Source organism: Patagioenas fasciata, chromosome 3, assembly GCF_037038585.1.
Source record: "Patagioenas fasciata isolate bPatFas1 chromosome 3, bPatFas1.hap1, whole genome shotgun sequence".
NCBI lineage: Eukaryota > Metazoa > Chordata > Aves > Columbiformes > Columbidae > Patagioenas > Patagioenas fasciata.
Window position 1 is genome coordinate 20,308,211 of NC_092522.1, and position 26,943 is coordinate 20,335,153.

Sequence of the window (26,943 nt, forward strand, 5' to 3'; positions counted from 1 at the left end):
CTGGACCCCAGAAATGTGCTGTGGCACAAGGACAAGCCTCGAAGTCTGCACAGGCAGCACAGAATTGCTGGAGACCATCTCTTTATTTATTTATAAAACAGATAATATCTATTTATATGGCTTAAGGCGACTTTGAGGATCATTTGTCTTCTTTTCTAACCAGTCCTGGGCTGTGATTGCACAGACCTCAGGACAGCACCTAATTTCAAACTTCACTGCCAGTTATTTTCAGAATCTTGTTTTATGACACAAAGTGTCCTTCTGCAAGAACTGGAGAAAAGGATTATGGCAACTTACCTTGGATTTAAGGAAGCACAAATCCCTTCACATCACCAACTTGAAGACAGCCATCAGTAATCCCTTCTGGAACGGAGGGCATGATTTATTTCTGTTTCAGGCCACATAAATTTACAGAGCTTCTTGCTTTGGTACAGAAGATTCTCAGCTCTGTACTGATAACAGTCCTGACTTGCTCCTGTAACCTACAGTGCTAACCTACAGGCAGAGCTTTCAGGAGAAGGGTGCAGCAAGCTGAAGCTGAAGGGAGAGCACGCTGCCCCAGAACTCAGGTGGCATCTGTGCCCTCTTGGCTGCCCCTCAGCCAGGACTGAATGAAGTCCTGCAGGCTTTGCTACCCGGGCCCCAGAGACTCCCACTTCCAGCTGACCTGGGTACAGCTACAGACCTGCAGAAGGTGCAGCCTGACACCCTTGGAGGAAAAAAGAGTTACCAGTGAATCAGAGCGCTCTTGGATATAACTTATTTCCATGTGGTTCTTCCTCTGTGCAAGATACACAACATAGAAATGGTGTGACTACAACCAACTGCCTGAGCTTGCTGCCTAACCCTCACGTGCCTTCTGTGAAACTCCCACCGCCCGTCAGGAAAAGCAGGTACAGCCATTCCATCGTGTCAGGCAGGAAAAACAGCAGCTCTGACAACAGGTGTTTCATCACAGAAACTGAACTGCCCACCTGGGAGCATGGTGCCGGGACAAACCAGCAAAACATGCACAAATGCTTTGTTTGACAGCTGGCGGTTTGGTACCAAACAGCAAGAAGATATAAAAACTACTGGTTTATATACCACAGTTGTTGTTCCACCCTTTATCTCATTTGCCTAATTTGTACCTAAGAACAGAAGTGAGAGGATGTACATCCTGTAACAACCTAATGGAAATTATTTTTGCCAAACTATTCACCAGGGTTTTATTTTACTAACACCAGCAAGAAACAGATATTGGACAAAGTTCAGTAGATGACTGAACATCTACAGCTTCAAATACAAAGCACTGATTTTTTTTTTTACATTCAAAATTTACAGCTTTTTTTATTCAGTTAAAAATTCACATAAGTTAGAATACAATACGCATTATTTTAAATACAGCTCAGGAAAAATAGCTACAGCACTATTTAAAAGAAGGTAACAGCAGCAGAATATTGTCTAAAAATAGGTTATTATGATGTAATTTAAAGTGTCACTTCTTCAAGTAGGTAAGAGTGAGCAGATCATTTAAGAATAAAATTACTGTTCTGGAACACTAAACCATCCTGATAATGTTTACATATGCTGAGCAATTAAAATACAATATATGTTTAAAACCTGGACAAAATGTTAGCAGTTTTAAAAAGCTGATATGCAAATAATGTCACATCAAGGTGCGTTAACAATGCTGTACCTAAAACCATCTTTAATTTCTCATAAGACTCTTAAAATAAATTTAGACTGCAAACTGTTCCAAAGGAAACAAAAAAGAAATGTATTGCAAACAAATCAAATCATGGTAATAGCTTACTTGAAAACCCTGCATATAATCCATACCACTGGCAGGAATTACCATGCTGTATTTATACAGTCTTAATATTAATGATGAGGCTATTATGTATAGTTCCACTCTGGGTTTATTTGCATTTAAAAACTGTGATACTCATAGCCTGCAGCACACCAAACAAAAAGTCTTTAAAAATGAGGGAAAGCTCTCCAGGAGAGCACAAAGTGCATTATTTTAAAGAGTGCTTCTTATATGTAGCTCTTTCTACAAATGCATCCAGCAAAAAGTGCTTTTTACTATAAAGACTGACATGCAGCATTATTTGTGCTTTTTTAAGGGCTTTGTATTTAATTGCTGCTGTACACTAGGATAGCCACAAATACTTCTATTTATCAGCCCTTTTGTGTTCCGGAGAGGAGAACAGGAGGGGCGAGAAGAGGAGGGATCTGAATGATAACATGTAAAAATACTTCACAACTGCTTGAAAAAATTGATCTTTTTTTTTTTGCTTTCTTATTGCTAGCAGCTGACATTGGAACTGACAAAGTGCCTGGTGACCACACTAATGTCACTCATTAACCGCCTCCTCTGTCAAAAGCGGGCAATGTGCAAAGCAGTATCAGTTCGTTACTACACGGAGGAAAATACCACATGAATCACAAAGCAGCTTCAGAGAATGTTGGTGATACTCACATTCTCTAACTGGAACATTATTCGAATAATTCAGCATCTCAATCCCAAGATGCTTTTGCAATAATCTTCCCAGTCAGAAGCTGAAGAGTGGTTTTACTTCTTAATGCGACTGAACTTTGTCTCTATATATATATTTTTATTTATGTTAAAATTTATCTTAGATATACTTATATAGAATTAATAATTTAAAAATAAGTTTGCATTCTAGATGGGGTCTTCTGTGCTTTAAATACTTATTTCCTATTGTATGAGGACATTTTGGCTCAGCAAATATCATCTACAAGTTTTGCCCCATTAATCCCACGATACGTTACTCGGCTGGGTCGAACCAAGACCCCATGGTTCAGCTTACAGGTGAAATAGCGCTTGTCCCCCACAGAACCGTCATTCTTTCCCTTGGCACTTCTGAGTTCGAGCCCCAGCCATATCCCTGGTGCAAAGTCTGTAGGACCAATGTACCTGATTGTCCCCATTTCGTTGGAGCTGGTCAGAAGAACCTGAGAGCCTTCGTGCAGCTTCACCGGTCCCTCCATGGTAGCTGTAGTGGTGTTACTCCAGCTGCGCCGCAACACGGAGCTCTTAGATCTAGTTAGGAAAAAAAAGGAGGAGAAGAAAAAAAAAACAAAAAAGATATTTCTTTCTATAAAGTATCCAGGCAAATCTATAATTTTGTGAAGTGCAAGGGCAAAAAAACTCAAATTCCATTCTAAAATAATTGGTTTGATCTCATGTTACTAGCAAAACATGTAATAACATCGCCAGGCTAGAGCACACAGCAGTCTGAAATGCTTGGAAAATCAATGTCCTCTCACCTGCTGCCAGGCTGTACAGTATTTACTGCAGGTGATAGTATTGGTAAATTCAGCAGTACAAAACATTGTATTTGGGGCTTCAAAGAGTTTAGCCAAAACTACTTTTAGTGTGCAAGGATCAGTCACAATCACCAGGACAAAGTGGAGGCCTTTACAAAGAGCTCCTGAACTTCACCCAGCTGTGTGAGAACACAAGAATTTGGAGCATATGCAGTGAACTGGAAAACAGTTTCAATGCCAACCTGAATCCAAGGACTGTACTCCTGGATACCCACAGAAACAGAGTCTACTACTGGTCCATTTTGGAAGAAAAAAAAAAAGGAACATGTAAAGATCTAAATATTATACACAAAGGTTTTATTTTGAAGAAGACACGGTAAAGCTAACAGCCAGCTCACCCAAACATTTTTAATTCAAAACACTCACCTAACAAAGGAGTTTCTTCTGTTTATCTCCTTTTGTGAAGACGCAGAAGTGGTGCTTAGACTGCGTCTAAAACCTAAGTGGAAAGGTTAAAAAGCAGTGTAGTACATTTTTATAATATCTTTATGAACTCATATTCTTTGTGGGTTTTTTTATATTCCTTCTTCTACATTTGATACACATTCTCTCCTCCAATTTGGAACTTAAGTGATGAAACTTCTCATGAAATTAAGTGCCCGTTACATTTTCAAATGTTCAGAGAGCACAGAAATGAAATTAAACAAATGGGACAAGGGTAATTTGCAGCAGTCTTTTGACAAAAAGCTGAGGTAAGGAAAAATAAAAATACTTCAAGTTTCTCACAGGAGTTTCAGTAACTGCATATAGATCCCTCCCCACACTTCATCAATCTCAGTTTAGATTAAGGAGAGCTTCAATTTATGGTTAACTCTGATTAGAATGCAATATGGTGATAAGGGAAGAGTGGCAACAGTCTTAACTCTGACAATTATTTCTGCCAGTTCAGGGTTAATAACAAGGGCAGTACTCCACAGTTCCTTTCACTGGCTACATTCTTAGGAAGGGAGCAGCCAGACTATTGGCTGGCATTTGAGTTCCTTGAAAACCCGTTGTGCTTTTGGAGAAGGGGGCTTTGTGCTGTGGGTTCTGGTTGTAGGACGGTCACCTGCCCAACCCAAGTCACTGCATCTTACGCTCCTACCTGGAAAAGTGTGATTTAGTTTACTCGATGAGGTCTCTGTGAGTGAATCCAAAGAACCTGTTAGTCTGAAAAGCAAGAACATAATGAAGAATTCATTGCAACTCAACTCTGAACTGCTGGAGTCCTTTTTGTCAAAGTTCTCATTCCTTCTCTTCTCCATCCAACTCCAGGAGACACTAAACTTTCAGCTGTAATCAGGCTGCTATGTAAGAGGTGCCTGGAGCAAACTCATTTATTCGAGTTACTTGCCTTTTATTCAGCAAGAAAGCATGTATAATTTTGAGGTAAGGTCTTTAAGTTTGGTGGAGGATATTCAGGGATAGAAAAGCAAGAACATGTCTGGCAGAATGATGAGATACAAATGCAGGAGGAAAAAGCATGGTATTCCTCAAATGTTCTTCCTGAAACCTCACAAAGAGACTATGAAGTGGTGGATGCTCAGTGCAGTTATCTGGAATGAGAACAGCATTTCCATTCATGTCCAAGGCAACCTCCTTTTATAACCAAATTCAGCTTAATGCATCAGGATTGGGTTATGGAACTAAGATTTAATGAACACAGAATGTATCAGAAATGGAGGCCCTGGATTGAAAATACCTGAACAGGTTGCAAGAGAAATAGGGAGCTGCATTTCTAATCTGCTTTAAAAAAGCTGATCTAAAACCTACTAGTTTTTTAATGGATGCTATAAACTTTCATCAACAGAAGAAAACATTTGTTTCTTCCATTTCTGCTACAAAATGTTTCTCACTGGAAACGTATTAAGAAAGCGTTTGGCGACACAAACATTACAACAGCGTCAGTGCTTACCTCTGCACACGAGATGGTGGTGCAAATATACCATATCTGGGAAGACAACTGAAGTACTGAACGCCTCCAACAGAACCATCGTTCTTCCCGTGAGGCTTGTCCAACTCAATTCCGCACCAGAATCCTACATTTCAAAACAGTAAAACCACAGTATTTTGAACAAAACACCACGGGCTTTTCTTCATCTAGATAGTTCGTGCTGTTGGCATTTATCCACATCAAGGAAAATGGTTTCTAGTTAGAAATTAAGAGTTGTAATATATATATTTTTTATTATTATCATCCATGTAACTATGCAAAAACGCATATCATAACCTAAAGAGAATTATCTCCGCGTTTTTGTTTGCTTTCAAGAAAATTATCGACATTTGATTTAATGCAGAAAAGGTAAACCCCTTGATATACGTACTAAAGGCAAACAGAATGTTGCTGAATGTAACAGTGGCCATTTGACAAAAAAGGAGACGAGAACAAAGAGCAGCAGTGGTTCAGGTTTTCCTCTCCAATCCTCTGACCACACGGTTTATGCCTCATCTGAGATCATCAACAGTAAAATTAAAGTTTTGATATTAATTCATTCCTTCTCTCCATCTAGCAAGTTTTAATTAACACAAATTGCAAGGCTGGTTGTATGATTTTGGGAGAAGGGTGTAAGAACCAGACCTGGCCAGCAATTCATCTCGTACAGAACACTGAGCAGGCATCAAGATGGTAATAAGCTTGATCATTCATAACCTGTGATAAACATGAGCTAATTATGTAAAGGTGCTAAATTTCATACTCCATTAGCAGTCCTTATGCTATCCATCCCCAAAAGACTCAAAATTTAATTCAAGTCACTTGGTACTAAGGCACTGGATAAAATGGTAATTGTAATTAGCAGCCCAAGAAACTCAGGGCTGACAGCTTATCAATTAGAAGGGCTCAGAATGTCAGGTGTTGTTCCCTTCCTGTTTCCCAAATGAAATAAAGACCTGCATTGCAGTAAAAAGAAATTAAATTTAGGTAACTTCCAGAGCTTTGATCCACATTAAAATTGAAATACTTAAAAATGCATCTGTTACATTTGCTATAAATTTCTGGTTTTGCAAATGGTGAAGACTTGTGATCTTTCCATCCTCACTTCTTACAATACCATGTTTTTCTAGGAAAAAAAAAAAAAATAATTTCTTAACTTGGAGGGAGAGGGAGGAGACTCACATTGTCCAACAGCTTTCTGATTTTACGCTTATTACAGTAAATTTGGAAAAGCAATCCTTTTCTCATTGTTTACTTTTTAAGTAACAACATGAAGGTAAGAATGATCACATGGAAGTGTAGAATCAGTTAACTGCAATATCTTAAGCAAAGACTTGCCTACAATGAAATTGGGGAAAGGGGCAAGAATGAAAAAAGTATGTAGTTTGTACCACAATCTCACATTCTGTCATTCTAACTTTTTCTTCTTTTGTTTTAAATATTGATGCCACAAAGTGTCAAGACAGAGTATTGCCGCTCACGTATCAATCAAATGACCCTCATTTAAACTAGGCACTTACACCAATACCAACTGGTTTTGCATTACTCTTGCAAGATTTTAGATAAGAACCTGTTAGTCTGAAAAGCAAGAACATAATGAAGAATTCATTGCAACTCAACTCTGAACTGCTGGAGTCCTTTTTGTCAAAGTTCTCATTCCTTCTCTTCTCCATCCAACTCCAGGAGACACTAAACTTTCAGCTGTAATCAGGCTGCTATGTAAGAGGTGCCTGGAGCAAACTCATTTATTCGAGTTACTTGCCTTTTATTCAGCAAGAAAGCATGTATAATTTTGAGGTAAGGTCTTTAAGTTTGGTGGAGGATATTCAGGGATAGAAAAGCAAGAACATGTCTGGCAGAATGATGAGATACAAATGCAGGAGGAAAAAGCATGGTATTCCTCAAATGTTCTTCCTGAAACCTCACAAAGAGACTATGAAGTGGTGGATGCTCAGTGCAGTTATCTGGAATGAGAACAGCATTTCCATTCATGTCCAAGGCAACCTCCTTTTATAACCAAATTCAGCTTAATGCATCAGGATTGGGTTATGGAACTAAGATTTAATGAACACAGAATGTATCAGAAATGGAGGCCCTGGATTGAAAATACCTGAACAGGTTGCAAGAGAAATAGGGAGCTGCATTTCTAATCTGCTTTAAAAAAGCTGATCTAAAACCTACTAGTTTTTTAATGGATGCTATAAACTTTCATCAACAGAAGAAAACATTTGTTTCTTCCATTTCTGCTACAAAATGTTTCTCACTGGAAACGTATTAAGAAAGCGTTTGGCGACACAAACATTACAACAGCGTCAGTGCTTACCTCTGCACACGAGATGGTGGTGCAAATATACCATATCTGGGAAGACAACTGAAGTACTGAACGCCTCCAACAGAACCATCGTTCTTCCCGTGAGGCTTGTCCAACTCAATTCCGCACCAGAATCCTACATTTCAAAACAGTAAAACCACAGTATTTTGAACAAAACACCACGGGCTTTTCTTCATCTAGATAGTTCGTGCTGTTGGCATTTATCCACATCAAGGAAAATGGTTTCTAGTTAGAAATTAAGAGTTGTAATATATATATTTTTTATTATTATCATCCATGTAACTATGCAAAAACGCATATCATAACCTAAAGAGAATTATCTCCGCGTTTTTGTTTGCTTTCAAGAAAATTATTGACATTTGATTTAATGCAGAAAAGGTAAACCCCTTGATATACGTACTAAAGGCAAACAGAATGTTGCTGAATGTAACAGTGGCCATTTGACAAAAAAGGAGACGAGAACAAAGAGCAGCAGTGGTTCAGGTTTTCCTCTCCAATCCTCTGACCACACGGTTTATGCCTCATCTGAGATCATCAACAGTAAAATTAAAGTTTTGATATTAATTCATTCCTTCTCTCCATCTAGCAAGTTTTAATTAACACAAATTGCAAGGCTGGTTGTATGATTTTGGGAGAAGGGTGTAAGAACCAGACCTGGCCAGCAATTCATCTCGTACAGAACACTGAGCAGGCATCAAGATGGTAATAAGCTTGATCATTCATAACCTGTGATAAATGTGAGCTAATTATGTAAAGGTGCTAAATTTCATACTCCATTAGCAGTCCTTATGCTATCCATCCCCAAAAGACTCAAAATTTAATTCAAGTCACTTGGTACTAAGGCACTGGATAAAATGGTAATTGTAATTAGCAGCCCAAGAAACTCAGGGCTGACAGCTTATCAATTAGAAGGGCTCAGAATGTCAGGTGTTGTTCCCTTCCTGTTTCCCAAATGAAATAAAGACCTGCATTGCAGTAAAAAGAAATTAAATTTAGGTAACTTCCAGAGCTTTGATCCACATTAAAATTGAAATACTTAAAAATGCATCTGTTACATTTGCTATAAATTTCTGGTTTTGCAAATGGTGAAGACTTGTGATCTTTCCATCCTCACTTCTTACAATACCATGTTTTTCTAGGAAAAAAAAAAAAAATAATTTCTTAACTTGGAGGGAGAGGGAGGAGACTCACATTGTCCAACAGCTTTCTGATTTTACGCTTATTACAGTAAATTTGGAAAAGCAATCCTTTTCTCATTGTTTACTTTTTAAGTAACAACACGAAGGTAAGAATGATCACATGGAAGTGTAGAATCAGTTAACTGCAATATCTTAAGCAAAGACTTGCCTACAATGAAACTGGGGAAAGGGGCAAGAATGAAAAAAGTATGTAGTTTGTACCACAATCTCACATTCTGTCATTCTAACTTTTTCTTCTTTTGTTTTAAATATTGATGCCACAAAGTGTCAAGACAGAGTATTGCCGCTCACGTATCAATCAAATGACCCTCATTTAAACTAGGCACTTACACCAATACCAACTGGTTTTGCATTACTCTTGCAAGATTTTAGATAAGGACTTAAAGAACATGGACTTCAGTTGCAAAAATTAGTATTCATAAATCAGTTTCCATAATTCAGAACAACGCAATTCCATTTGAAAACACCTGCTTTCACTGCAATGTGGTTTTTAGCAAGGGTAAGGGAGGGAGGAGCTGAAAGGGAGAAGGATGAGAGAATGGCATTTTGGGGCTTTTTGAGATGCTCGTAACTGCTCATCTGTCTGACCTAAACACTTCTTAGTTAAGATTTAAACGTTCACAATTACCCTCTTAAAGATGCTAAAATGATAAGGATGAGACATGTATAAGACATGGTAAGAGCACCAGTATTGCAAGAGAGAAGCTGTCTCAAAAAGACTTACTACAATAAGTACGGAGTAAAGGCATGTGTTTTCAATAAACTATATACCACTTCGGAGACTAAACTGAGGATTTTCAGAAAGCTTTGTAACAATACCTACAATTTCAACATCAAAATATTTCTCCTGATTAAGCTGAGTTAGTGGACAAGTAAAAAGTCATATTTAAAACCATTATTTTTCCTGGCAGTTACATTAAGTTTAAAAAAAAAAAAAAAATCAATTAAATTTAGGAAAGAGGAAGGAAGAACTTTGAAACAAACCAGTAAATTTAGATATTTGTTTTGGAGGGAGTGAGGAAAAAGATGGAGTTCTCTTAATGTTCATGTGCTCACATATCGGTTATTCCATATTGATTCTACAACATACGCGAAGACTATTGCAAATACCTGGTGCAAATTTTGTCATCCCACAAAATCTAACAGTGCCTGTTCTCTGTCCAACCACCAGCACTCTGTCTCCAACCTGAATTTCTCCTTCATCAAAACGATTTTTTCTTGTAGCAAGAGAACTATACAACCCTGTTCAACAGAAGAACAAGATCTGCGATTAGTGACATTATATCTTTAAAATTCTAAAAATACTTAAATAGTGAGCCAAAGGATTAGTAAACAGTATCTATCTTTAATGTAGTGTACCTTTAACCCATGGCAACATACTGCAAATTTTGCTTAGACAAGGAATTGCTTTGCTTCCTCATGAACTGTGGACTACAGCCTTTTCTCTGCAGTTGAAAGGCACAGTGACCAGCTATAAAAACATTTTTTCCTCTTGAATGTGTGCTAAAACCTTTTTTTGAGTTGCTCAACTCAAGTTTATGGTTAAACTACCTCCCAGGTGTCTTTCCTGAACTATCTCAGATTCTGAAACAGCAGAAGTAGTTCTACATAAGTATTCACTACAGCAGTAAACTCCCACCTGTCAAAATACACCTCAGTAAAACAGACCATACCAGCACTAATTTTAGATGAGGCAGAAGAGACTCTAGTCACTGCTTTTTTATTGCTGCTAGTTGCATTTCGCTTCTTGGAGTAATTCTGTTTGCCTTCCAAGGAGGTAGTAGAAGAGGAAGAGCTGCTGTACCCAGGAAAACCTAAAAGACAGAAGCGGAAATAGTCCTTCAGAGATCATTTTTGGAAAAGGACAGATGAAGCAGAAGGGAAAGCTTCTGTATGAAGGAGGTTATCTGTTCTCTGTGGTGGGCAGAATACAGACTAAAGAGCCAAAACTAGAAGTTGTTAAGCAGCACTTACACAAACACCTGTCAGGAATGAGACAGGTGCACCTGACCCAGCCTCAGGAATACGGTGATAGCTGAGTGCTGGAAGAGGTCTCCAAAAGCCCATTCTTTTTCACTCTGCAAAAGTTCTAAATAGTCCCAAGCAAATTTATTAAAATATGGGAGCCTTACTAATAAGAGATCACACCACCACACTTTCAGCATCCAGCCTATTAAAGATTTGATGAGAAGTAGAAGGAAGGTGATATTATGTGAGTGAATTATTGTCTGGATTAAAGCCTACTATATTCCATTACATACTGTATTAATATTAAAAACTGTACTCTAAAGTAAGAATGGGAAATAAATCACTTTTATCTGCATTTGCAAACCCTGATGTCTAAACTGTCTGATAAGATTTATGTTCAGCTTTCCTCCTTCCTTTTCAAGGCTCTCCCCAGTTCCTCCCTTTCCTACCCTCAGGAAGGCATGCCTATGCCTCAGTTTCTCAATGTGAAAAATTTAGATAGTATTGGATAAAAGTTACTCCTGGGGAGATCTTGATGGGACACGAGAGGGAAATTTTTCACTATGAGAACAATCAGCCTTTGCAATAATTTCCCCAGGCAAGCAGTGGATTCCCCAACACCAGACACTTCTAAGTTGCCGCTGGACAGGGTGCTGAGCCATCTTTTCTAGACAGTATTTTTGCCAAGAAAGCTGGGACCAGATGACCCTTGTGGTCCCTTCCAACCTGGTAGTCTATGATTCTATGGCTTATAGAGGTTTCCAGCATTCTGAGAGGCTTAATACTTTAGGTTTCACAAAGCAAAAGAGTTAACATGTTCAATTTTTTAATCCTTCAGTTTGGCAAAACAGTAAAGAACTGCAGAACAGTAAATTCAGTGGGTCAAAGCAAAAGCTTAGGTACTTGGAGATATCAATCTAAAGACTGAGATATTGGCTGCAGCTGTCCTACAATGAAGAAAATGCAAATTACTAAATGATTGGTGACTAAACAGGCAACCTTCAAGTCAAAGGTATTATATAAATATACACCTGCGTTTGTGAACACATACTGCAAGTCCATATTTAAAAGTCAGTCCAGTAATGGATTCACTGGAGGTCAGACCATCACCAAGCACTTTTACATGAGTGTAACAAAAGCTGCTGAAACTAAACCAGCCATTGAGATGCTTCATTTTGTAGGAAATCATGGGGCAGGAGAAGGAAGAACAAAAGGGACTTCAGCAGGTCTTACAATCTACTTCTCTTCATCAGGCAAAACACCTGTTTGTTAGCTCACTCCTGAGAAGCGAGTGTTTGACCTGTTCTTAAAAATCTCCCATCAGGGCGATCTCAGGACCTGTCAGCAATATATTTCACCACATCATTATCTACACTGTTCAAGGGATTTTTTTCCCCCCTAATATAAAGGCCTAAATTACCACAGTTTTAGCTCAAGATTTCTTACTCTTGTTACACATGTTGTTAATCACACAATCACAATTCCAACAGTCTCTACTCTTAAGTCATGTTTTATATCTCCAGTTACTGTGGTGGCTTCTCTGAATTCTCTCCAGATGACTCACATCTTTTTAAAATGTGGTATTTAAAGCTAGATCTGTGTCCTAGCTGAGGCCTTACCTGTGCCAAGTGAAGCATCCAGGTCACTTTGCATTACCTCATGGCTGACAGCCCATCGCAGTGTGCTTCCCCTTTTGCAACGGGACAGCATAGATGACTCTCGTTTACCCTGTAATCCTCAGTATCTCCAGGTCCTTTTATGCAGAATTATTACTGGGCATATCATTTCCAGGGTGTATTTATAGAGTTGACTGTTTCAGCCTTGCTCCAGAACTTTGTAGTTGGCCTTACTCCTCTCCATCTTTTTCCCTCCCCACCATCCCCCCAAGAGTTTTTCCAATTTGTCAAGGGTTTCTGGGGAGTTTGTTTAAAAACAAACAAACAAACACCACACAACAGAGTCAGCACAAACTCCAGGAAAACCCCAAGCTGAACTACTTTCTAAGTTGGATTTTTCTAAAGGTTCTGCACCTGCTTTATAGCAGTATCAGCTAAACCACTAAATCACAAAATGAGGCTTCACATCACTTACAGCCTGTGAAGCCTTTGGAGTCCTATTAATTGCAGATATCACATATCCATCAAACACAGACACTATCCTGCCAATTATTTTCATCGCATGACCAGAACCTGAAGACCAAGCCATTAAGCGCCCTCCATGAACAAAATGTTGGAAACCTCTGTCTACACAAGTTTTCTAGCTCACCTCTGAAAAAGTACCTGATTGGACAGTACTTAAATACCTTACACTGGCCTCTTGCCCAAGTCTCTTCCTTACAACTGCTCACTGAGAGAGGATATAAAAAGATGCTTTTCTTCAAAGAAGGTATACTGAAATTCACACTTCAAGTTATTCAAAGAAATATTGCTTTTACCAACATTCATAGTATGATTCTAAAGAGAAAACCTCAAAGGAAACCGGATTGTTACAATTCGTTAAAGACAGCCCTGAAAGCGACGTCCCTTTATGTTTTCATTTGGCAAACAACATACTGATGCAATAGAAGTCACTATCCCATTCTGAAACTAGATAATTGCAGAGGATGATTTGTATGTAAAAGGAACTTTTGAAAATGCTAGAGTTTCATTTTTCATATTTGAAGTTCGTTATTATGAGGCTTCCATGATACAATGCCAAGACTGTTAAGTACTGTTAGATGACAACACTTTATAATACAAGTGTGAACATACAGATACAGGAGAGAAAAAAAATTCCAACAGAAGATGTGCACGACTCTTCATTAAAATCTAGGCAGTAACGACACAGGGCAAAAGGTCTCCTCCCCTCAGAAACCCTAGAAGGTAACTCTGCAGATCCTCTGGAAAATCATTCACTAAGAGACACCTTTCAGCTCTAAGGGCTTGTCAACATTCTTGGCCACACATATGGATCAAAGCTGTTATCAAACCAACACAGAACGCCAGCCAAACACCCACACAAATTACTCTTGCTCCTGGGAAAATAAATGTGTACAGCGTGCTTGGGACTTGAATACAGACAGGCAGGGAAACTCTTTCCTATAGATAAAGGACTTTTTCAGAGGTATGGCAGTAATAATACTTCCTCTGGTCTACTCAAAATTTTTCTCAAGATGTTAAAAAAGTTTTAAAAATTTCATTACCGTCTTTTGCAGGTACAGCTTTGCCCCTTTTAGGAGTCATAAAGTTGGTTTCAGAAGCACTGTCTTTTTTTGGCATATTTAATCCTATAAAAAATAATATATACAATTAAATATATACATCCTAACAATGAAAAATAATTTTACAGGTAAGTCATACACAACAAACATTTGACAGATCTGCAGATGAGCGGATGCATGGATAAAACAGACAGAACCGTACAATTTCTTAGACTCTTGATAAATGGGTAAGACAAGACTGCAAAATTGTTCTGATGGATAAGCACAAATGTTTAAACCCCTTAACACATTAAACCAGTGCAAACTATCTTGACCAACAATAAACAAATTATCTGAAAATTATTAATGTTTATATTGAAGGAGCTTTACTTAAATTTTTGAAACATTTATATTTATTATATATGCAACATACACTTTCATAGTACTTAAGGTATACTATTCACTAGGATTAATTTCGCAATTTCTGCATTAAAGATTATGCATAAAAGTTTAGAGATCAAATCTTCAGGCTGTCTACAAATACTGAAGTATGGCAATAGCATCTCTTAGAGCAGAAATGTTGTGATATGCATGTGAACTAGTATTGCCACAAAGTTATAATTTGTGAACAGTCATTTTGCATTTCTGACAGTTTCCTACCCTAACTCAATGAAGAACAAGCTTATCTATGATGAATCCTCTCCCATCATGAAAGAAAAATCGTATCTTTTTTATGTAACTATTTCTCTCAGCTTAATTCAGCTACAGGGAGTGAAGTAGTTCACAAATCTATTATATTTTCAAAAATTGTATAGTTTAGCCATTAAGGCATCAGAGCTAAAAACTAGTGTTTGTGACAGATAACATATTTCTCAATTTGATCACAATAATCCTTTTTCTAAAAACATGAAAAAGACCTATTATCATCAATTTGATGGATTGTTCAAATCCAGTAGAAACAAATCGAATTTGAAAATCATATACAGTATTATATTTTACTTTGTAGATATGATTATAAGCTGAAAAAAGCGTATTATTTTTTCTTGGATCATTGCAAACCAGTGTATCGCAGGGATGAAGTTTAAGAGAAATAAATGTAATATGGAGATGGATGTAAACGCTGCAAAACAAAGTTCTGCCTCTGCAGCCTTATCCTCCCACTCCAGCCTGTGGATCAGCCAGGCACATTAAATGCGAATGGAAATTTCAACACAAGAACATCTTATAAACGGCAGCTTCCAGATGACTGTTAGTGGGTGTAACTCTGCTGGGCAGATGATGCATAACTCACTGATTTTTTACCTAAAGCAAGCATCAAATGTTTAAAATTTACAAAGACACAAACGCACCTTTGTGACAGAAACTGCCCGGAACACGCTGTCTGTGACAAAGGAAACAGTGCTGCTTTCCATTTTAGATTAGTGAGTTACAATCAGTTCACAATAAACTGAATCAACCATTGAAAAATACTAAATAGAAAAGTCAGCTCAGATCCGCTCCTCATTTTTCTGAGAAGCTTTTTATGCAGGATATCCATTTATAAATAGCTTAAATCTTGTGCTAAATGTAAATACACATAATTAGGGCTTGCTTCCCCCTCAATCTATGTAGGGAAGAGTTACACAAGTCATCCAAAATGCTGCCAAAACCCGTCTTTTCTACCAGCCTGGCACATTCTCTCTGTGCCCTGCATATCACTGGTAAAGAGCAGAGTGTTTTAGGGTGCTTGAGTAAATTCCATGAGAATGTGTGCATATCTTCCATCCCTTAGCATGTCACCTAAACAGGGTTTGGAAGGGAAAAGAAATGCTAATGTAATATGCTTAATGGCATCATCATGTAACCAGCCAGACATGGGGCCAGGCTATGCATGGTGGGCACTGTACAGAGCAGGAAAGAGCCTGAACTCCAAACACCTGGGAACCTAAACAGGTGAGAAAAGATGCAGCATTCTTCCTTCACAAGAAGAGAATTCAGAAGGATTGAATAATTTGAATTAACTACTAAAAGACTAAACCAGAGACTGAGCCTAGAACTCCAATGAGTAGACCAAAGCCTTATTACAAGGACATCTTTCTCTTCTAATTCCCCTCTGGTCTTACTCAGATAAATTAATTAGCAGATAAAATGCAATCCGTTAAATAGTTCCCTGACCATTTTGCCAGAAAATAAACTACATTTCTTCAATTTCTATACATAAAATTGTCATAGATTAGTTTCTAGATTTTCACTGATTTCAGTGAGAAGTTTCAAATGACCCAGGATGATCTTAATAAATGAAATCACATTAAGTTTAGACATTTAACTAATATCACAGTCAATCAAAAATTAACTTTAAAGGCTTGAGAATAAACGTTGAACTTTTTTTTAACAGACTATAAAGTCTAGTCTATAAAGACTAGAACTTCTTATAGTACATCAGACCACTATAATCACTAAGCGACTACACACCATCTCCTTCCAGTGCCGGTTTAAAGGCTAGTGAATGAGAACACATAGCTAATGAATATCAACTTCTCATCCCAAGTGATGAACTAAAAACAAACAAGTATTTTAATATCAAAATTTATAAGATTGGTGGTAATTCTTGAACATTAGTATCCTTCTATCCTGTCTCAACACACAAGTAAATACCCACCAGAGTTCACTTTGGAAGTTATGTGCGTCACGTCTATTTTCTTGGATTTGACCAAAGGTGAAGACCGCGTGGAAGAACTTCGTAAAGAGCTTTTTTTGCGATCGGAAGCTTTGCTTATTTTAGAAAGAGGTGCAAAGATACCTGGAGAGAAAATCGGATGTGCCAAAAAAAAAATCAGGAGTAAAAATAATGTAACAAAACTTTCCAGCTACTATCTCTTACACCATTAAGTTTGGGTTTTGTTCAGCTTGTTATGCTGCTGAAGCACTTGCAGGGTAGGAAGAACTACCTCAAAGGAACAGTGAAACCAAGAGACTTATCAAGAAACTTGAACAGAGTAATTCAGGAAGGCAGTAAAACTATCGATTAGAATCTCCTTTTTGTCCTAATAGTAACATTCAGTCTCCACTGTTACAAAATGCAAGACTTTGTATATCTGTGAAATACCAATTGAAATACCTCAAACTGGAAGTTAGAAAACAGCTACAAGTGTGAGCCTCTTAAATTAAAAGGAAGACAAAACAGGTAAAGAAACATGGGCCATTACTGTTACAACACAAACAAATAGCGTCAACAATACAGATGGGAAAACAAGAAAGACTATTACCTTACACTTTCAAAGAAGTAACAGGAAATTTTGACTAGTTGGTTGTTTGAGTCGTTTTGCAAATAGTTGCAGCTAAAAAACTACACGCAGCTAAAAGAATCAATAAAACAAACAAAGCAAGCACTACAAAGAAGAAAAGAAACACAATCCATTATCTGTATTTATTCTCTCATATCTTCCAATACTTTTTTTAAATTCAGGTTTCAAAATAATTTAAAGAAAAATATTGAAGGTCATACCGCGTTTCGGTGCACACTTGAAGTATTGGACTTTTCCAACGCTTCCATTGTTCTTTCCTTCTGGTTCATCCAGCTCCACGCCAGCCCACTGGCCACTGGCAAATTCTGTTGTGCCACAAAATCTTAATGTACCAACCTAAAGCAAAAGCATCAACATAGAATGACTTTGCTAAAAACTTATTGTCCACGAGGACATAGTCTAGACTACAAAGAAGAAAGCAAGTCACCACCAAGCTTTCAACCAGAACAGAGAAACGCAAACATAACAATCTCCCTTGATTATTGACATTCCTATCTTTGGATGCCAGCCACTGCATGTTCCAAAACGCATTAGTTTTTCTGCATATATTTTTGTATCAAACAAATGCAGAGGTTATTGACAGATCTCATAACAGGCAACAATGAGACACCACTACTGTACAATACAGCTCCAAGTCAGTAAGATACAGCAGTATATGTCTAACTAGAAGTTTTACTTCCAGTGCCTTCCACGACAATAGTTCCAGAATCACAACTGGGTGTCTTGCTGAACTGGACATTCCATGGAAATACTAGATTAAAAACTCCATAAATATATATTTGTGTGTATAAATATAAACACATATGTATTCTTATATATATTGCAAAGGTTAAAGGGTAAACTTCAGAGCATACTTAATTTTTTTCTTTGGAAAACATTCAAAAATCTTTTATTCCATCTGTATGATGGAAAAAAATTTAAAAAGGCAGGAAATGTTCTAACATTTTTTGCTGTTGCAATATATACTATATAGACTCTGAACAGATAAGTATATCAAGAATATCAAGACAGACCAGTCCTGCCAGTGGGCCTCAGTCTCCACAAATATGCATTATAAGCTCACACACTTCATCCAAACGGAGGAGGAATAACTAACAGAGGTGCATTTAGCACAGATTTAAATTCATTTTTATATTTGATTTTTAAATTAGTTTTAGTAATAAAAACCTTTGATCTTTCAGTTGCTCAGTTTTCATTTACCTCATGTGACCTTAATACTATTAGTTCACTTTTACCATGACTGCACTGTCCAATCCACCCTCAGATATTACAAAGACAGAAACCCTTTATTTTCTTTACTACAAAAACTTCCAGTTACTCTTTCTTAATGTTCTGTAAAGAAATAAACGTGATCCGGACCCTATTCTTCTTTTACTCTGAAGGTCTCTTTTAAACTTGATTGTTATAGGCAAGTACATCACACTAATCTAGACCTAGATGTTTTCAGGCCCAAGTACAAGCACAGATCAAATTCAGCCAGAGGAAGCCTGGCCAAGCGGCCCAACAGATTCCTCTACTCTCCAGGCACCAGCCAAAGGGCACGTACTGGGCAGAGGAACAAGAGCAGCAGGCATCTGAAACAGGAGATGGAGTTGGCAAAGCTGACGCTCCAATTTTGCACAAGCCCTAGGACTTGTGCAAGCAAGGAGCAAAGGATATCTCGCACAGGAGAAACGGGCCAGGAACAGGAGGAAGTTTTCTCCCAGCTGTTAGTTTCCCTGCACTTGCATTTTCATTGAATGTCGGTTTGATAAGATATAATCTAGCAACAGCAGGAGCCTGTGAAGCTGAAGGGACCTCAAATCACATACACAAACACGTGCTTACACAGCTTCCTACCCTGTAAGACAACTAGAATGACAGGCACAGTAGGAATCGAGAGAGGAATCCATTTTCCCTCTGGCATCTGCTGTGCATGGCTTTCAAGCTTCATTACAGCTGATACGTTAGGAGACTGCAGAAGCAGGAATGAGCACAGGAATCCGTAAATATTGCTCGTAAAAATACTGCCATCCCAGCGCCCTCATCCCCGCTCCTGTATTCCGGAAATGAGAACTGATCCAAGAGGACATCAAGAATCGGGCACCATTTTCATCATCCTGTTCACACTTTTGCTCTACCCTGCATTTGTGAGTATAAAAGGGGAGGGGAAGACAGGGCTGAGATCCACATATTCATTTGGACAAATGGAGAAAGGGAGTGGGAAACAATGTGGGAGTAATGCAGAACCACTCCTCACATACAAAGACAGGAAGAGAGGAAAGCAGAGGTGGAAAAGGAAGACCAAAAAGCACAATCATAGTTTTGGTTCCCTTAAAAAAACTGGAAAGCCCTGCTGGCCTTTGCCAACAGAAAAACAGCCTCCAACAACTTCTTAAAACCACTGTAATAGTATATTCAATTAAAAAAAAAAAAAAAAGTAACAACCAACCAAACCCAGGAAGCTTTATCTATACACAGTAAGCACATTACAGTACAAACAGTACCATGGGCTTTACTTGGAGAAAAAAAATACAGAAGAGGACTAATTTCTTCCCTTTTGTGCTATAAAGCCTCCATTAACTCGCAATTACATTATCTCCTCTTGCTTTCAGTGTGCAATGACTTTCTGTAAAAGAAACTTCCATGAACTTCTACTGCCTTTAAAGAATAAGCGCCTTCCTGTATGTACTTCAGTTAGAATGCATTCTGCATAGTTACTGATTCCTTTACTTTTCCTTACCCAGTTTCAAGAACACACCAAATGACAATACAGAACGGAAGCTGCTTCGTGCTCTCGGTGTGGTTCACTGTAGAACACTTCAGTTGTGACAATTACAAATCTGAAGTTAGACTAGAAAACTTATTAAAGCTACTCAAACAAATTTTGCTCACAAATGCCTTCTGTATTTACCAGAAAAATATTTGAAATCTTCAAAAGAGTTCTGGCATTCCTAATTCATTTCAGAGCCCTTGCCATCAGAACAAATAAAAGGTGTGACTACTAACTGCAATATCAATGTTGCATTTTGCAAATACATTTTTTAAAATGTGTCTAGCAAAGTAGCTTCTTAAAAGCTATTCACATTGGAGCTGTACCAGAATTAGCTACATTCTTACACTCGCACAGAATCACGTATTATAACAACGCTGTTGGCACAGCATTGCTTCAAAGATTTTAGCTGCATTGCACCAGTGAAATTGGGTTACTACAGCAGAAGCAGAATCAAAGTTTTCTTTTACTGCCTTCTGGAAACTATCAGGGGTAATTCACAAATGCATACTCAGGACTGAAAGCTGGGTAACTCACAAAGTCATCTGTAAATTTTACCATCATTTTGATGTGACACCAAAAATGTTAATAAAATCTGAGCCACATTGATGTACTACAGAAGACTGTTAAAAAAATGTTTACAGATACAAAATGCAGTCTGTGCCCTTCAAAACGGCTTTTCATAGTAGTGACTGTAACAAATAACTGTTCAGCTTATTACTATCTGTAACTAGATCCTTACTGCCATACAGAGTTCATACCTTCCATAAAGTATTTTACACCCTCAAATTTGAGGTATGTCTCCAAAGGGGTAAATAAATTGACTGTCTAGAAATCGTGAAGGTAGTATCAGGCTGGTTATCATACCTTCTGTCCTGCAATAACAACACGATCTCCCAGTTTCAGGCCAAGTGATAAAAGCATGGCCTTGCCAGTGACGTGATCGTAGTTTGGAATCATGGCTTTTGAAATGTCACATGAGAGAGGCACTGCATCCAGCAATATCTGCTTGATTTCTTTTGCGCTGGCTGCTGCATCTGCCATTTCCAGGGGCATATCCACTGGATCAGGCACCACATCCGCTGGAATCTGCCCTTTGTCATTCTGTAGAAACATAACATAGCATAGGACTTTGTTTTGTGACAAAGATACACCTGGTTAGCAAAACTATAGTAGCTTATGAAGTTCATTAGATATTTGATAATATAAACAGTTATAAAAGCATCCACATTTTCACAGAAGGATACCAAAACAGCCTTAGATATACAAACTAGCATTTACAGTGACTTATTTTCAAAAGTGCTAAGTTACCGAAATTTTACTTTAAAGAACATTATTGCTACTCAGAACACATGAAAAGCACACCTGTATGTATACATGTAACTTAACATAGATTTAGAAAAGTAAACAAGAATTCTAGTCTGTAATACCAATACTGTAATGCCAATACTTCCCAAAGAATTTAGTTTTACTCAGTGTATAGCTTATTCCTTGATGAGGCTTATTCCAAGTGTAAGAATTTAATTAATACATATTGCATGCACAGACTATACAAAGTTGATATCTCATATAAATACTTGAATAAAGCTGTTCAGATTTAGACATAGACTATTGTGTCAGAGATGAATGAAGGAGAGAGTCCTTTGCAAACACTTCCCATTCCCAGCAGGCAGTGACTGTGACTCCCCTGTGTCCCAGGTGAGACTGGCCCTTGGCCAGAGCTGCTGGAGTACCAGCTCACCTGGAGACAACTCGAACTCCAGGCCACAGCCAGACTGCAAGTGCAGTGTTGGGCTGCCAGGCTGCTATGATGGCAAGTTCTGCCCGCAATCTCTTCAGCGAAGGCATTAGTAACAGATCTTCACCTATCTGCCAATTTTCACAGTCTGTGGAAACATAATTATCTTGGTCTTCCAAATTTGTCTCAGCTGAGCCCCTGGATTCAGAAATTACCAGAAACCCAATGAGGGAATGACATAGAGTAAGACTCTGTTTGCTTTGCTCCCTTAAAAAACAGACTGAAAGCTCAACCTTCCCTGAGCCCCTATAAATCTCCCTGTCTCATCCTTAGAAAACTATCATCCTTACTCAGCATTTACACTGCTGTCCTCATATGAGCAAGCTCTACACACTGTCTCTGGTCAGAGCTTTATCATGGGATTGAAGAATCAAATACCTATCATTTTCTAAAAATCTACAGTCATTCCATAAGTAAAAGTTCAGCCCCATTCAAGTCACAGTACCTTAAAACCACGATATAGCCAGGTTAAGGTTGAGCTGGCAGCTTGTTTTGAGTTTTTAGTCATCACATGAGCGATTGTTTCAGTCACACCAGTCCTACAAATCTTTGTGTTACCACAGGGCACGGGACCGAGCACAGGCAAGGCAGCAAAAGTGGGCACCATGGCACCAGACTGGTTTTCTCAAGGGCAGCTTCACCAGCTCAGGCTTGTGCAACTACAAACCAGCACTCCCTGGGACAACAGCCTTTCAAACATACAGCTGCCATGGAATTTGAAACATGTACATGCACTCAATAGTAACGAAACAAAGGAGAAAAACAGCATTTTTAAATTATCTAGATTGAATTATCATGAAGAACTACTGTATGAACAATGATGTTCCAGAAGATTTCATACCATCAGTGATACATAAAATAATGGCTTTTGAGTAGCTTTAAAACAACCATGATTTCTCATTTAAAAAAAAAAAAAGAAGAAAACGGAGAACTGAAATAATGCCTATGCTAAAAAAAAACAAAACACCAAAAAACAACAACAACAAAAACCCACAACACTAAAAGCCAAGATTTGTGGCTACACACACAGCAGCATTTTATACTATGACTCACGCCAATTATTTGGTTAGTAAGTGAAGCAGTTAATGTTTCTTCATTACCAGTTACTTATGCTAAGACTAAGTCCACTGCTAAGCGATACACTGCGTTTCTGGAAGTCACAGAGTGCACTGCTGTATTTCTGAAAGATCCACCACTGCTGTGACAACCGTTGCAAGACACAAAGGAGTATTAACAAATGAAAGTCCAAGCAACAAACAGAAGAACACCTTGACAGCTATTTGAACTACTGAACTAGACCATGACACAAAGCCAAACTTCAACACAAGAGTATGAGAAAGCATACGAAATCCTCCACTATGAGTTACAAATAATTTTTCTGAGGCACTATCACTCCATGTAACATACTTTCAGCTAACCAAAACCCCACACGGACTGTTCAGTCTATCCACTTATTCACTTTTTGGTGAATCTACAGCCTAACTCCTTACCCTAAAGGCAGGATTTGCTCCATGTTCCAGCAAGCACTTGACAGCTCCTGTACACAGGTTAAATGCAGCAATATGCAAAGCTGTTCCAAAATCAAAATCACTACAGGTGGCATCCACATCTGCAATTAAACATCACATGTGAGGTATGTAAGTGTTATGTGAACATTTCACTCTACAGATTGTTTGAGAGGACATTAATTTATTACAGTTTATGCTAACATGTATACAGATACCATTAGTTATGTACCAAATGCATATAGGAAGTGATTCTACATAGAATATCAACTTTAACTGCATCTGTTTATTCACACCATGAATCAATCTGGAAGATGAGCATTTCCTTTCATTCATTTTATAATACTGATGACTTAACTGCAAAAATGTTGCTATCAAGATACCCAATCTACTGTGCCAACATTAACAAGTTAGTAAATTTAGGTTTGCATGTAAATTAGTGTTTCAGAAAATATTTCTATTTTATTGTTTCTAGGTATCAAATTTTAAAATGAGAGGCATCTTCATCCAGTTGTTTTCCTTTGTGAGCAGGTAGTGGGGCAAGCAAAAGCTTACTACACCTCTGCTTTACATTGATTTAGTTACTAATGGCCAAGAACAAAGTAAGAGCTAGCAATTTTTATAATTCGTTTTCAAAGAATTGCATTCTGAAAGGTCTTGCACTGATAGTTTGGAAAATAGAGCACTGTATTTGTCTAGAAGATATTTAGCATACTACTTATTTCCATCAATTGTTTCCAATGTATCTTTCAATCTGCTATGAAGTTATTACTGTTCTATAAGATTGAAGTTTTAATGCCTATTTAGTCTTTGGCTCCTCTCCTAAACTATGCAAGAGATGCCAATTTGAGTCAATTATGTATATGACCATTTATTAAAAATGCCAACTGATTTAATACACAACCCAAAAGCCAACAAGTATTAGACATAATGTTCCAATTTGAAATACTGGTGAGGAACATAAAACTTTCTACCTCAGGGTTGTACAGTCTCCTGGTATTTTCCAGTTACAGTCTCCATCACAAATAGCACTAGCCTTTCTCACAGTGTGACAAAGAATATCCCAACTGTATCAACATCCTTATATAGTTATACTAAATTAATATTTTGAGGGCAAATAAAGCATCAACATATATAGAAGACAGATAATTACATCTGTGTATATATATGTCAACCTTATATACTAGAAAAGATTGATTCTGAATTTTATAACGATCAAAGGTAAATTTTTAACAGTTTTACAGTTGCACTAGTATGAACACAAACTTAGCTATTTTAAATTTAATTGGCACATGCACAAAAAAGACTGCATTGACATCACAGCTACGTATGCAAATGTACCTTTTACAGATCAAATGTCAAATAACTATTGCCAGTTTAAAACTCAGTAGAAGCTGTGCAGTTGTAAACAACCACTGGAAACTTCCATGTTTGATAAGGCTATCAAAGCATTTTCTGCACACATAGGAGGAACCAGTTTGCAGAGATGCTGATCAGTAACATCAGCTGAGTCAGCAACAGCTGTACATACTCCTATTTTTAAAAGTAACTGATATATAGGTTTATGGGTTTGTTTTTTTCAAATTAGACTACTATGACTTCCTCAGACTTGCAAGCTTCACACTTGGAGTTTGTAAACCCTGTTTTCTTACACCTTTGTTCTATGTCTAAGTTGGCATAGTCCATGTGACAAAAAGAAACACATATATATCAAATGTTATCCAGTAACTATGCCCAAACTATCTATGGAATATTAATATGCAGCAATAGTCTGTCATTAGCAACCCATGCAGGTTACAGTCACTCCATAATCGTACCACACAACATTTCTAATTCTTAAGCTTTTAACAATTTTTCTATTTAAAACCTTTAAAAATCTAAGATCAAATTAGCTCTCTATTCTAACCATCGAGGAGTAAATCTGTATAAAGAATTTAACTGCAGAATGTCATAAAGGACATAGTTTAGCGGTAAATGAAAAGGAAACATCTGTGGTACCAGCTGTTTCACAATGGGTGCCTCAGAGTCAGTACAGCACTGTCTTGAGGAGCTATTTATACATCAACCATTTTTTCTCCAGTTCAGCATGAATCCACCCAAGGCACTTTTGCCTTCTCTGTACATGCTCCCTTCTCTGAAAACTGCCTGATGTAGTATGGAGCTAAGATTATTCTTTCTGTTAATTCAGACCATCCATTGTTTCCATGTCACAGCTAGGGCAAATCATTTTATGCATTTTCTGAGACTTAAAAAAAAAAAAAAAAAAAAAAAATCATCTGCTGATCCAAGAGTTACCAACAAGCAAAGCATTTAACCAGAGTAGTTTCCTTGGAAATCTGAGCAAATCCCCATCCCTTCTGTAGGCACTGCACAGGAGACGAGAACACCAAATACAAGTGAGGTCTGAAAGAAGAATTAATCTGCTGATGCAAATTATGGAGACCAGACTATTGAAATGTGATGTTGTTTCGTCTTTTGTTACCAACCTGCACATTACCTCCTAAGCACATCACACCAATAACAGCTCTGTTTAACAATTATTTCCATGATGACTCGCAACACGGTAAGCAACCCTTGTGTACTCCAAAAACCTACCACCTTTTCAGAATTTTGAGACAGTCTTTAGCTTCAACTAGTAAAAAAGGGAATTAATCATTTTGCAAAATAGCACAATCAGAAGGATATTCATTGGAACAAAGAAACATTTGTACAATTTTAGTATTAAAATTGCTTACTGGTTTTGATATTTGACAAAAGTAGGAACTAATGGTTCTGGTTCAGAACCATTTCTGTATTTCCATTTGCATTAGTGTAAATAGGACTCCAATTACCAATCCTTTATATTATCATTCTAAAAGTTACCATTTATTTATGCCAAACACTAAAGTCAAACTGTTTCTTACACATGACCTTCTAGATAGCCAAGATGTGGGAAAAATGAGCATGTCAAAGTTGCTTCGGTCACTAGTTTGCCACGTATCATTGCCAAATTCCCACTTCTCCTTTACCCTTCTCCCAGCATTTCAAACATACTCCTCAATGTTTAAGGCATCTTAAAAACTCTAAGAATTCACCAGAATACTTACATCATCGTTTTTCTGCATACATTCTTGTAGTCCTCAACAGCTTAGAATTAACCTGTTTGCTTTCCATTCTATTAGATATTTCTCTATCATCTTTTACAAAGCTCAAGTTTATCAACTTCAAAAAACAGCAATGGAATCAGTGCATTAAACCACAACAAAAAATAATGGTAGGAGAAAATGAACCAATGAAGCTGACTAAAAGAACAAGAAATATTTATATAATATAATGGGTAAACAAACCCCACTCTTAAAGACCACTATCCACCAGCTTAGGCTCAACACAGTAACAAAATACAGACAACTACCTGAAAGAAAAAGGAACAATGCCTACCTTTTGGCTTTGCATTTTTCAAAATAACTCTAATAAGTTCTGGAACATCAAAGTAGGCAGCATAATGCAAGGCATTCATATTTGTCCAGCGGCTGCGTAAACTGCTATCAGCACCCAAATCAATAAGCTGCGTCGCAAATTTTACAGCGGTTTCAACATCACCTACAAAGCAAATTTCATAAAATGTGCATCAGGGATTTATTTAAATGGCATCAAAAATATGCACATGCTTACGTGTAACCATAATGTACATTAAACCCCT

General features: G+C 37.6%; 1 protein-coding gene across 1 annotated transcript in view; it reads right to left on the reverse strand.

Annotated features, from left to right (window-relative positions):
- Positions 1–2,055: 2,055 nt before the first annotated feature.
- Positions 2,056–26,943, reverse strand: part of LOC136099447 (CAP-Gly domain-containing linker protein 4-like) — a 33,666-nt gene continuing 8,778 nt past the window's right edge. Inside the window, exons 7-18 of the mRNA XM_071805916.1 lie at positions 26,682–26,843; positions 23,250–23,368; positions 20,829–21,065; positions 17,410–17,545; positions 16,564–16,704; positions 13,929–14,012; positions 10,453–10,593; positions 9,890–10,021; positions 7,572–7,695; positions 4,421–4,485; positions 3,703–3,775; positions 2,056–3,049 (exon numbers count right to left, since the gene is read on the reverse strand). Coding sequence (XP_071662017.1) covers positions 2,728–3,049; positions 3,703–3,775; positions 4,421–4,485; positions 7,572–7,695; positions 9,890–10,021; positions 10,453–10,593; positions 13,929–14,012; positions 16,564–16,704; positions 17,410–17,545; positions 20,829–21,065; positions 23,250–23,368; positions 26,682–26,843 — 1,736 coding nt within the window. The 3' untranslated portion in view covers positions 2,056–2,727. The remainder of the gene's footprint in view (positions 3,050–3,702; positions 3,776–4,420; positions 4,486–7,571; positions 7,696–9,889; positions 10,022–10,452; positions 10,594–13,928; positions 14,013–16,563; positions 16,705–17,409; positions 17,546–20,828; positions 21,066–23,249; positions 23,369–26,681; positions 26,844–26,943) is intronic.